Source organism: Alnus glutinosa, chromosome 6 (assembly GCF_958979055.1).
Source record: "Alnus glutinosa chromosome 6, dhAlnGlut1.1, whole genome shotgun sequence".
NCBI classification, from domain to species: domain Eukaryota; kingdom Viridiplantae; phylum Streptophyta; class Magnoliopsida; order Fagales; family Betulaceae; genus Alnus; species Alnus glutinosa.
Genome location: NC_084891.1, coordinates 21,773,170 through 21,785,208, shown reverse-complemented (window position 1 = coordinate 21,785,208; position 12,039 = coordinate 21,773,170). Strand labels below are relative to the sequence as shown.

Here is a 12,039-nt window from a genome sequence, read left to right as displayed (position 1 = left end):
TATTTGAAGCAAATGTGCATTCCACCTAGTATCGAATACTAGTAATAATATTAGCAAAGGAACGTTCTCCTGTGCTTCCAAACATGCCTAGCTCCACATATTCTTGTAAGTCAAAAGAAACATGAATATTCTACCATAGTAGGTATTCAAGAATCAGTAGAATAAATTTTAATGAATATGAAAGAAATTGTATTGAGAAGTATAGTTTGTATGGAATTCGTAGCGCGTCTATTTGTGTCAAGGGTTCTCGATTTGTAACTGCTCAAGGCATCATCTTATCACTTTCTGTGAAAATTGTTGATAATACACGCACAAACTGACCTAACGGAACCAATTAATTTGTGTATTGAATTATAAATCGAGAGGAATCACAAATACCGTATAAAAACACCAAATAACTCTCAAGACGAAAATTATCCTATAAATGACTTGCTAACATAGCAGTGAAAATTAACCTTTAACTCGGCATTTATATAAAACTAATAATAACGATTAATTTTCACTATCATGGTAATAATAATAGTAAAAGAAAATGTACACGCCTTCATTCAAAAGTGTTGAATTCAAAATTCGACCTAAAAAATTTGAAACAAAACTTGAATGATACCACTATGTAATTAAATCTACATCTACCTATAACTCTCTTTCTATATTTTAGGAAATTAAACGACGTCTCTTGGTACTATTATAGTATTATCCTTTTTTGGAAGAGGAGTGCTACACATCCCAAATTTTTTTTTCAAAATTTGGTTCCCAAATGATGTGTCACAATCTCATGTGATTTATCATTTTGGGATATGTGTCATCATCTCATGGGATGATGACACATCATTTGGGAACCACTTTTTGGGATAAAAAGTTGGGAACTAGAGCATTTCCCTTTTTGGAAACCTGAAATCTAAGCCACACGCGGTCGTTCTCCAGATTCCAACGGTCCTATCGCAGTCGAGTGGTTCGTAGTTAAATGCAGTTATAATTCAACGCGTGGTCCTTTGGCTTCAAAGGATCGCCATTTCACTCCCTTCGCTGTCACCTCACTGTCTCTCTAGCACTCTCGGCCCACTGGTGGGGTCATAAATACATTTTCAGCAAAAACCAAAAAAACCTCCGATGGAGGCATTTCGGTAAAACCCTTCCAGCGCCCGTGAAAAACTCGAATGCCCATCGATCCAACCACCACGAAGAGAGCCGAGAAAAGAGAAAAATGTCCGAAAGGGACGATCTTCTCTCCCAACCCCACACCTGTTCTCCCCCTCTCTCTACCATCCTCATTTCCCTCAAGATTTTCCTCAGAAACAAACAACTTTTCCTTTCCCTTTTTGCCCTCACCACCCTCCCCCTCTCCTTCCTCCTCGTCTCCCTCTCCCTCTTCTCACTCTCCTTCAAGTCCCACGTCCTCCACCTCGAAGCCGTCGCCTTCCTCTCCTCCACGCGCTTCGAGGCCAGCCACGTCTGGAAGGAGTCGCGCGTCCACGCGCTCTCCCTCCTCAAAATCAAGGCCCTCTTCTTCCTCCCCTCCTATTTCCTCTCCCTCCTCGCCGCCGTCACCGCCGTCAATTCCACCGCCTCCTCCTGCCACGCGACGCGCCCCACCCTCCGCACGGCGTTCACGGTCGTCAAGCTGACGTGGAAGAGGCCCTTCGTCACCACCATCTTCATCTACGCCCTCTCGCTATTGTACGCCCCGGTTCCGCGCGTGTTGGCACCTCTAACCGGATCGCCCGCGTCCGAGTTTCTGGTGCTTGTAATCGGGTCGGCTTTCGAGATTTACTTGATGGCGGTTCTGAGCCTCGGTCTCGTGGTCTCGATCGTGGAGGAGAGGTTCGGGTGGGATGCCATTCGGGTCGGATCGGCTGTAATTGCGGACAGGAGATTTTCCGGGTGGGCGCTGTCGGGTTTGTTCGTGTTTATATCGGGCGCGATCGCGAGGGATCTGCAGAGGATGATGGACAGTCTGGATTCGTCTTCAGAGTCAACAACATTGACGACGATGAGGGTAGCGACGGTTGTTAAAGATAACGTGGGGTTAATCTTTTTGTATGGTATAGTTGTGCTTTGGAGTTACATAGTTACCACAGTTTTTTACTGCGAGTGTAGAAAGCGACACGTAGGTAGGGGTGAAGATGAGAGCGTAACAGTTTAGACTTGTAATTTTTTTTTTTCTTTTTCTTTTATGCTTACATTACTCTTTTGTTTTAAAAAAAAAATTGAGCTTGTGCTCAAGTTACATTTTTCAATTGTTGCCAATGCAACATTTTGTTGCTTTCAATGTCAATTTCGTGATTTTCTTTGGGGTTTGATATTTTCATGCATTATGAGGAAAAATGTTGTGTTATGTTAGCCTAGATGCCGGAGAACCGCAGGCACCTTCAAGACTAATTGAGTTATAATCTAATCTAGTCCTACCAGAATATCAGTAGGATTTAAGGTGACTAACATTAATCAAAAGTGAATGATTTTATTGCGGGGTTCGAACTCGAACTCGTTCCTTAATGCATGCCTAATCACATAAAAATTGCGTTGAGACTACTGAACCACCGTCACATAGGAAAAAACAAAATGGTTGAAATGCAAAGCTTTGGTATTGGATTCCGCTTCAGTGGCTAGAAAGTTGTGTTGGGTGGATTTCAGTTCTATACATTTGTTGTAAGCAAAAGATGCATTGCAATTTTAGGGGGCATGCGATTGAGTCTGTGAAGCAAGCTGATCAAGAAGATGATACTGAAAACCATAGTAAGGCATTTCCTCTTGATGATAGCCTTAGCGATCCCTTTTAATTGTTATTTTCATTATATATTTTATTTGCTTCATTCCACTAAATCATCTATTATAAATTTTTCTTAATTTTATTTTTTTAGTGTTCTTTGTTTCCCAAATCCCAGTGGTTCGACACTCGACTTCCAAGAATTACTACTTCGCGACAACTTGCACTTGGGTTCGCACACTTAAGTTGTTAACAAGTTTTTGGAATAAAAATAAATCTTGAACCGTCGTCGCTGTCTTCTTTGATCTTGAGCTGAACGTCTTCTTCTTTTTTTTCTGCAATTTTTCGGCCCCCTTGTTTGTTGCCGTGTTGCTTCTCTTATAGAGATAAGAGTCATTCTTCTTTTGGGATTCGTACTACTATAAGAATCTCAGTCTTCTCTTTGTTCCATGTCTCTCTCTTACACTTGAAATAAAACTCCGCTTCTTTTTATAAGAGCCAAAGACACCTTTTTCTTCTTGGTTTTGTCATGTAGTAGTATTAGAATGTTTATCCAATTCGTGGGTCCAGCAGTTTGGTTTCACCTCTTCTTGTTTTACACATTGGACTCTATCTTGGGCATAGGATAGACTTCTTCTTTTGACCCACATCTTGGCTTTTACTCTTTGATTTCTTTTTCTTTTCTTTTTTTGAACGGAAATGATAATCTATCATTGATATGGTGAACAGCCCAAGGCTTACAACTTGAAAATAAGGGGCAAGCCCCCCATTCTCTAAGCCAGCAAAATCTGGCTTAATAAACAGCTGCCTAAGCAGAAATACAATTTTAACAAGAAAGCATATGAGCCTCTTTACATTAACGCTCATTTTCTAAATAAAAGAAACCAGATCTAGCAATTAGCCAACAAATATTCCCGTAAAAATTGAACCCAACACAAGCAGACTGTGACCCAAGAAAAGAGAAAAAACACATGACACTGAAGCAGAGACTACCCAAAAAACAAGCTGCTGGCAGTGGAGGAAAAGGGCCAAGAAGCCAGACGGCGGCGCGTGGGGGACACGCGCCGACACCAGTGCCACCCAGACGGAGGACCAAAGCCGGACGACCGAAACCCGCCGAGATCGGCCAGAAAAAAGTGGCGCGTGGCCCACACGCGCACGCGCCGGTCACCGGTGACCAACAGGGCCGGATCTAGCGACGGAAGGGGCGGAAGACGACGGAGAACCCGGCTAGTGGGCGCGTGTCAGTCAGAAATGGGCGAGGAAGAGCAGATCTGGCTTCCAAAATCTGAAGAAAAAAGGTGAAAGAATGGGCCAAAAAACATCCCGCCGACAACACGAACGCTCGGCCAATCCCCCAAAGAAGACAACTTGAGATGAGAAATCCTGCCAAAACAAAAGAAAGCAAACAAATAACGACCCATAAAAGCCACCATAGCCCAAAAAGGCTAGGGGAAGACCCGCCTCCACCGGATCTAGCCGGGAGGAACAAAAGCTCTACAACCCTAAAGGTTAGGAGAAAACCTAACCCCACTGAACCAACTCAGGGGGAACAAAAAAACTCTGACTCACGAAGAGTCATAGGGAAATCACCACCGGGAGAGGGAGGCAAGAAAACCACCCCCTCCCAGCGAAAACCAAGCTCTCAAGACTTTTTCCTCTCCTGGCGGCTAGGGCTCCCCCTTCCCTATGGTTTCTTTACTCTTTGATTTCTTTTGTAATTCCTACATAACACAATTTCTTGCATTAATATATCATTTAATCTTAATATTAATATTTGAACAATATTCCACAATTAAATATAAAATGCAAGAATTAAATTATAATAAAGTATGATAATACTTATTTTAATAGGAAAAATAAGCACTTTTAAGCTATTGTCACCCCTCTACATGAATGCATTAGACTATTAGAGTACTTCAGGACCCATTTGAAGTAGGAGAAGAATCCGGAGATTAAGGAAGCAATTACTCATAAATTTATGGAATATTTGAGAAGGGCAGAGTAGATAAGGGCCATTTTTTATAATGGAGGAAATGGGCCGAACGGTGATGCAGCAGGCTCCAAAGGGTGGAGAAGAAAAAGAAGGGAACGATGCAAAGCTGAGGGCTGGCCTTGATTACGTGGAAATGCCACCGGCCCACCGCCCTTTTTGCCTGTTAGAATATATTCTCACATTTATTGTATTTATTTGATTTATTTTGTATATTAATTTTTTGTTTTATATTTTTTTAGTCTAGGTCAATTTATGTTTTTTAATAAGTCGATTTAAGTTTACTTGTATAGATCGATTTATTCAATTATAAATAAACCCCTCTTATACACAGTTTAAGACAATTCTATTCAGAATTTTCCAGTTATTTTAATATGGCCAACCACTCCCAAAACTTTTTTAAAATATATATATATATATATATATTATTAGAGTATTTTTGTCTTATTAAAAAAAAAATTAGCATCGTTTAGTACGCGGAATATCTATTCCATTAGGAAAAGAAATAGTTATTCCTGGTAATATATGAAGGTGGAATAGAATAATTATTCATATTCTTTTGTTTGGTTGTAACGGTGGAATAGAACATTGCATATGTATTCTTTTGTTTGGTACAGTGCTATACACTTGTGAATGGAATCATATTATAATCAAATTTCTTAAAACACCCTTATAATACAAATATAATTTACATTCTTAAGGACATTTTTTTCTTTTTTAGAAACATAAACAATCATACTATGACTTTTTTTTTTTTTTTTTTTTTAATTTCGTAGAGTTCATGGCTTTTTTTATTTTTTTCATATACAATTACGCTACAAAATGATTTATAAGAAAAAAAAAAAAAAAAAACACATAATCATCATATCACCATCATAAAAAAAATAGATCATCTGCAAATCCCTTTTTTATTTTATTCTTTTTTATTTGTTTTCCAGTAACAAACATTCGTTCTTTGCTTACAAAGTAAAATGATTTATAAGGAAAAAAAAAAAGAAAAAAAAAAAGAAAAAAAAAAGAAGAAGATAAAAAAAAAAAAAAGATCATCTACAAAGCCCTTTTTATTTTATTCTTTTTTATTTGTTTTCCAGCAACAAACATTCGTTATTTGCTTACAAAGTTTTTCCCAAGCCTCCGCAAGGCAATTGGAGTCCCCGTCGATACCAAGAGGTACTCGTTCTGCTACGTCTAAGTGCATTTCGTAGGCTACGTCACTGAAGAAAAAGAAAAAAAAAAAAAAAAAAAAAAAAAAAAAAAAAAAAACGTAATCCACAACAAATTAAGTTGGGTTGAGAAACAGAGAGAGATGAAGAGAGATTCTGAGTTGAGAAACAGAGAGAGAGGGATAAGAGACTTGGGTGTTGAGAGGGTTGGGGCTTTTGGGCAAAAGATGAATTTTATTTATTCCCATAGGAAAGGAATAGCTATTCCACTCCTTTTTTAGTGGAATACTTATTCCTCTTCGTAAGGGAATAGCTATTCCGTGAGAATAACTATTCATTTAAATAATATACAACCAAACAAATGAATAGCTATTCCTTTCTATGGGTCTAATCTGCGAACCAAACGTGGTCTTAAGGTTATTTTCTCCTTTTTGTTGACTTTAGGGAAACATTAACAAATTTTAGTAATTTTGGGGATATTGATTCAAGCAATAACTTAGAGAAAACATTGTCAATAAAGTGACGGTTTAAAAAGAATATGTAAACTTTTTTCTATTTATTTATATGTCGGTTTTAGGTCGCTCTATTGCCACTTGCATGTTAATCTTAATTTACAATTTGAGCATTTGTTCAGGGCTAATGCTTTAAATTATAATTACAAGTGTGCAATGGAGAAGTACTTTTTTTGAATGAATTTCGAAAAGAGTGCTTCTCTGTAGCACTGCTCTTCAGTTCTGTGACCTAGGGCGTTTAGTTAAGAGATAAGATTGTGAATACCCTCCAACAAAAAGAAGGGAATAAAAACAAAACAAAAAAAGTCTAACATTTACCTACCATACAACTTCTTACACTTTTGCTTGTTTTTTCTTATCGTATTTGGAGGATTAGGGGTAAATTAATGTTTTCCTCCCCAATTACTACTCTATTTCTTTTTGAACCAAGTAATCTTTTTCATTGATAAAGCAAAATACAACCCTTGAAGGGATTGTAAAATAGGAGCAATAGCCTCCTTACAAACAATGTCAGACAAGAAAGATGGGAAGTGTTCAAATCAAATAGTATCTCTAGCTAGAGAAGAAGCTAGAGATACAAACAACTGCTACTTTTTTTCTTTTCTTTTTTTCCTTTTTTTTTTTTAACAAAGAACCATTTTTATAAATATGAGATTCAAAGCTCAAATGATTAGGAGGACAAAGACTCCCTAACGCAAAATCAAAGACAGGGGGTGAGTTTCCTCCAACCATGTTGAAACTCAGACTTGAAACACAGCTGCCTTAGCTAAAACATATATAACAGAAACAAAATTAGCATCTCTTTACACATGAGCTATATGGAATGATCTAAGAGAGTACAAATCTGATCTAAAATCATCCTTAAATTGTCCAATTCTAATATAATATCTAACAGGACAGACTGTAAACAAGTAACCCAAAACACAAAATAAAAAACAGCAAAAGCATAAAATAAAAGAACAACAACACATATCCAGTTGAGGGGAAGTGCTGGGGCTCGAAGTTGCTGGTGACGGCACGTGAAGAACACGCCCTAGCACTGGAAGACCTCTCTCCAGTAGAGAACGCCAGGAGCTACCGGAAACAGCCAACAACAAAGACGAGGGAAGGCTAGTTGGAGGAGTGTGGCCACCACATGCCGGCGAGTGAGATTACTCGCTGGCAGGTGCATGCCACGTAGGGGTGTAAATCCGGAGCGGGTTCCTGGGTATTGGGTAAAACCCGGGAACCGGCTCCGGGTCCCCGGGTTTTTTACTTAAAACACCCGGGCCCGGACCCGGGTACCCCGGGTAACTGGGGTGCCCGGGTACCCGGTTTTACCCGGATACCCGGGTAAACCCATTATCCGGCCCGGGTGGTATATTAAAAAAGAAAATTTAATTTTTTGCAGCTCAAATTCTTGAAGCTCAAATATCACTCTTGATTCTTGAAGCTCAAATTCTCAATGATTTCACCCAAACAAAGAAACTACGGGCGTCTGGTTGATTCCAATGAGCTTTCTGAAGGCCATTTTAAACCCAACAAGAAGAACTAAGAAGAAGAAGAAGATGGCTGGACCGGCTGGTTACCTGGTAGGCGGCGAGTCGGCGAGGAGTGGCGAGCGGCTGAACAAGTGAAGGAGTGGCGAGCGGCTCAACGTGATGCGGTGAATCTGAATCAATGATGCAATGTGATGGAGAATGAAATGGAGAAAGAGATGAGATGATTCAGATTTGTCTGAAGGTGAACTTGAGCGCCAGCGGCGGCAGTGAGCAAAATTGAAGGGTTTTGTTTTGTTTTGATACTTGAATTTGATGATAGGGCTAGGGCAACAGGGCAGGGGGTAAAAAGGCATTTACTGCGTGTACTTTTAGGATTAAAGGGCAGGGGCGTAATTTTTTTTTTTTTTTAATTAATTAACCTACCCGAAGCCGGGTACCTAGGTATAACCGGGATTTTTTGAAATAAATACCCGGCTCCGGCTCCGGCTCCGGGTACCCGGGTACCAACCGGATTTCCCGGTTTCCCAGAGCCGGTTAATGCTCGGATCCGGTTTCCCGGCCGGTTATATCCGGTCCGGATTTACACCCCTAATGCCACGCTCCGGTGCGTGGACATCTAGAGAGATCGCGGCTGATGTCAGTCAACAGAAGCGGAAGACGCCGACGAACATGATGGAGAGGCGTGTGTTGTGCAAAATCAGGTGGAGGAACGTAGATCTAGCTTGGAAATTTTCGACCCAAAAATTTAGCCAAATTTCACGAAAGACACAGTGGAGGAGGGATATGGCCAATGAAAGCTGTGTTAATAATAAGGAAAGCGGATAAGGTCGATGAGAGCTACGTCGAAGTATTTGTTTCAATATCACCTCCATCAGAATTAAACCTTATTTCAAATGAAAAATAAATGCGACACGTGTATTGCTTATGTGACCATGTCAATTGACAATGTAAAATAACTACCTTACCCTTATAAAATTAGATTAAATACAAAAAGTTCATTAAATTTTAGAAAGGGAAGAAATTGATCATCGCACTTTAATTAGGGCTATTAGACAAGCCAAACAGCTCGTGGGTTGACTCAAGCTTAACTCGAATAAACTAGATTTATTTAATAAATGAGCCGATCGTGCATACAAAAATTTAATCACATATTAAATGATATATACTTGTACAAACCCAGCTCGACTCGAGTAATGTTTGTGAACAAGGCTCGACTCATTCAGCTCAAATAGAGAGAGAGAGAGAGAGAGAGAGAGAGAGAGAGAGACTAAAATATTAACTAGTTATACATATTTAACTATATAACTATATGCCAATAATTAATGTGCTAGTATATATTAACTATAATTATAATTATGGTTTTATCATATGTTAACATATGGTTAAGTTGTTAACTAACATATTTAATGGTTAGTATATGTAATGCTCCCCAATTATTTAACTAATAAAAATAACTAGGAGTATTACTATAATGTCCCCAAATTTGGCAAATTATATGAAGAGTTACCACTACTCCTCAATAGTCAGATAACCATGCAGTAGAAAGGTACATCTCTTTTATTTAGGCCTCGTTTGGTTTGCGGAATGACTATTCCATTAGGAAAATGAATAGCTATTCCTAGAAATAGAAGATAGTGGAATAGAATGGTTATTCTTAATCTTTAGTTTGGTAACAATTCATATACATTAATTGGAATACAATCAAAATTACTTTAAAAAAAACCCCACATTCTATATATATATATATATATATATATATATATATATATATATATATATATATATATATATATATATATATATTATTTTTTTAAAAAAAAAAAAAAAAAAATTTGAAAACTATAGGGTGGCCAACCACCACAATGGGTGGTCGGCCACCCCCCAAGCCCATTCGGGGGTGGCCTGTGCCTCCCCCAAATCACCCTAGGGGTGGTCGCACCACCCCTGGAACGCCTCGGGAGTCCACCACTAGGCGTCCCGGGGGTGGTGCGACCACCCCCGGAGCCATATGTGGCTGACCGACCACCCATGGGATGGTTGGCCAACCATTGTTAAGGGGGGGTGGGGTTTCGTTTTTTTCCCTTTTTTGAAAAAAAAAATTGAAAGAAAATAAAAAATAATAGTAGTTTTTTTTTCTTCTGGAAAATCTAGTCTATATATTCCCATTGGAATAGCTATTCCTCTCATTTTTTAGAGGAATAGGTATTTCTCTTCGTAAGGGAATATGTATTCCAATGGGAATAACTATTCCAAGGAATAGATACCTACAAAACATAAGAATAATTATTCCATAGGAATAGTCATTCCATTTCGGGGGTCTATTCAGCAAACCAAACGAGACCTTCTTTCTTTTGACAACAACAATAGCAATAAGACTGAATTCATAATAATAATTACCAAAGCAGCTACCAAACCCTAATATAACTTAAATCATGATCATATCATAACTTAATGATATCATCAAATCTACCATCAGTACGGTCACAAACCGAATAGATGAGCTATGTCATTAAAATAATACAAACCATGTCTTAAATTTCAGGGATGCATATTTAAGTCTAGAAATCATGGAGTCATAAGATAAGTCTGGAAATATGATAGAGTAGTAAAACTCCTGAGGGATGCCATTGGTGGAAAATCAATTACCACCACCATAGAAGATCTCAAATCTTATCTCTGTATGAGTGGTTCTATTTAGCAAGATAAGGGACCAATATGCATTGGTCTCATAGAGCTCATCTATGAGGTTCCTGCAGCAAAACCCAACCTAATTGCTCCACTAGAAGAACCACTGAAAGTCATTGATCTAAGTAACGAAGGAAGCATCGATCCAACGGCCAATCTCCATTAGCACAAGACTCACATCCTTGGAAAGGGACCAGATGATATCAGTTCCAATCTCGTTTGACCAAACTTTCTAAACCACATTGATGAACTTCTGTTTGTTAGGATTTATGCCCTAAAAGTCAAAGTTGTTTTTGAGAGCCCCTATTATACGGATGGACTGTAAAACACCACATTTATAGCCTCCGGTCAAAATTCGACACATTGGAAAAAACACTATACAAAATAATAGAATGAAAACACCGAATCTTTTGGCCAAACCAATCCATCGATCACTTTCTCATCCCCACTCCGCCCCAGCCGGTCTTCCGGCAATCTGCATCGTCAACAGCCACACCCAGTCCACCAAACCACCCCATTGTGATACCCAATCCTATACGACCCATCCGGCAACCACTGCCATTCAACAATCAAAGGAAATCAACACCCAACCACTCCCAATACGACCATACGACCCATCCAAGCCACCATCAACGAACAACCAAGCCTGCAATCTGCCAATCATTCCATCACCCCCAAATCCAAACAAATCAAATAAATACCCAAACCCAAAAAGAAACCCCATTAGAAAATCCCAAACAACCAACAATCGTTCCACAACCACTGCCAATACCTAAATCCCAGCCACCGTGATACCTAAATCGCAAAACCCACAAACATAAACCTATAAACCCCTCCCCACACTGCAATCGACCATCGCACATGAAGTGGTGTCCCTGCTTGCACCCAAAATTTCATCTTTGTTGCCGGTGATCAACTGGTCCTCCGTGCGCCATCGACTGATCGAGACAGAGATTGGGCGAGGGAAAGAGAGATGAACGACAGAGAGAGATTCAGATCCGGCGACAAGAGAGAGAATGAGAGAGATGGCAATTAGAGAGAAGAATGAGAGAGTTTTTAGGCTTAAAATCATGTGTTTTCCACACCATTCAATTTGGTGTTTTTAGCCAACGTGTCAATGTTTTACTAGAGGCTATAAAAGTGGTGTTTTGCATTAGGTTTAGATTGTAGGTTTTCTCTTCTTTTTTTTTTTTTATGACATTTTTTTATTAAACAAATTTGTTTATTTTCTGAATTTTATGAGAATATTGGGCATATCATTGTATACATGTTCATATTATTCCTTATATACATGTAGCATTTAAGTTATATTGAATATGATTTAGGTGTGTTAATAAGATTATCATACAGAATATCTAAGCCATAAACCTTGTAACTTATAAAATTTAGTTAATAGTCACTAACGGAATTGAGCATTCAATTTAAAAGTATTATAACATATCAATCATGATGATCCATTGGATTTCAACTGTTCCCTTTGGATATGGAGGGAACTGATTCT

At 38.8% G+C, this 12,039-nt stretch overlaps 1 protein-coding gene across 1 annotated transcript; it reads left to right on the top strand.

Annotated features, from left to right (window-relative positions):
• The first annotated feature begins 1,204 nt into the window (after nt 1-1,204).
• On the top strand, nt 1,205-2,143 carry LOC133871613 (uncharacterized). The gene has a single exon (XM_062309039.1). It carries the CDS (start codon nt 1,205-1,207, stop codon nt 2,141-2,143), a length of 939 nt encoding a protein of 312 aa, XP_062165023.1.
• Nucleotides 2,144-12,039: the final 9,896 nt, after the last annotated feature.

Excerpts from the sequence above, each read along its gene's own strand:
- LOC133871613 (XM_062309039.1), top strand. The coding sequence starts at position 1,205 with ATGTCCGAAAGGGACGATCTTCTCTCCCAACCCCACACCTGTTCTCCC.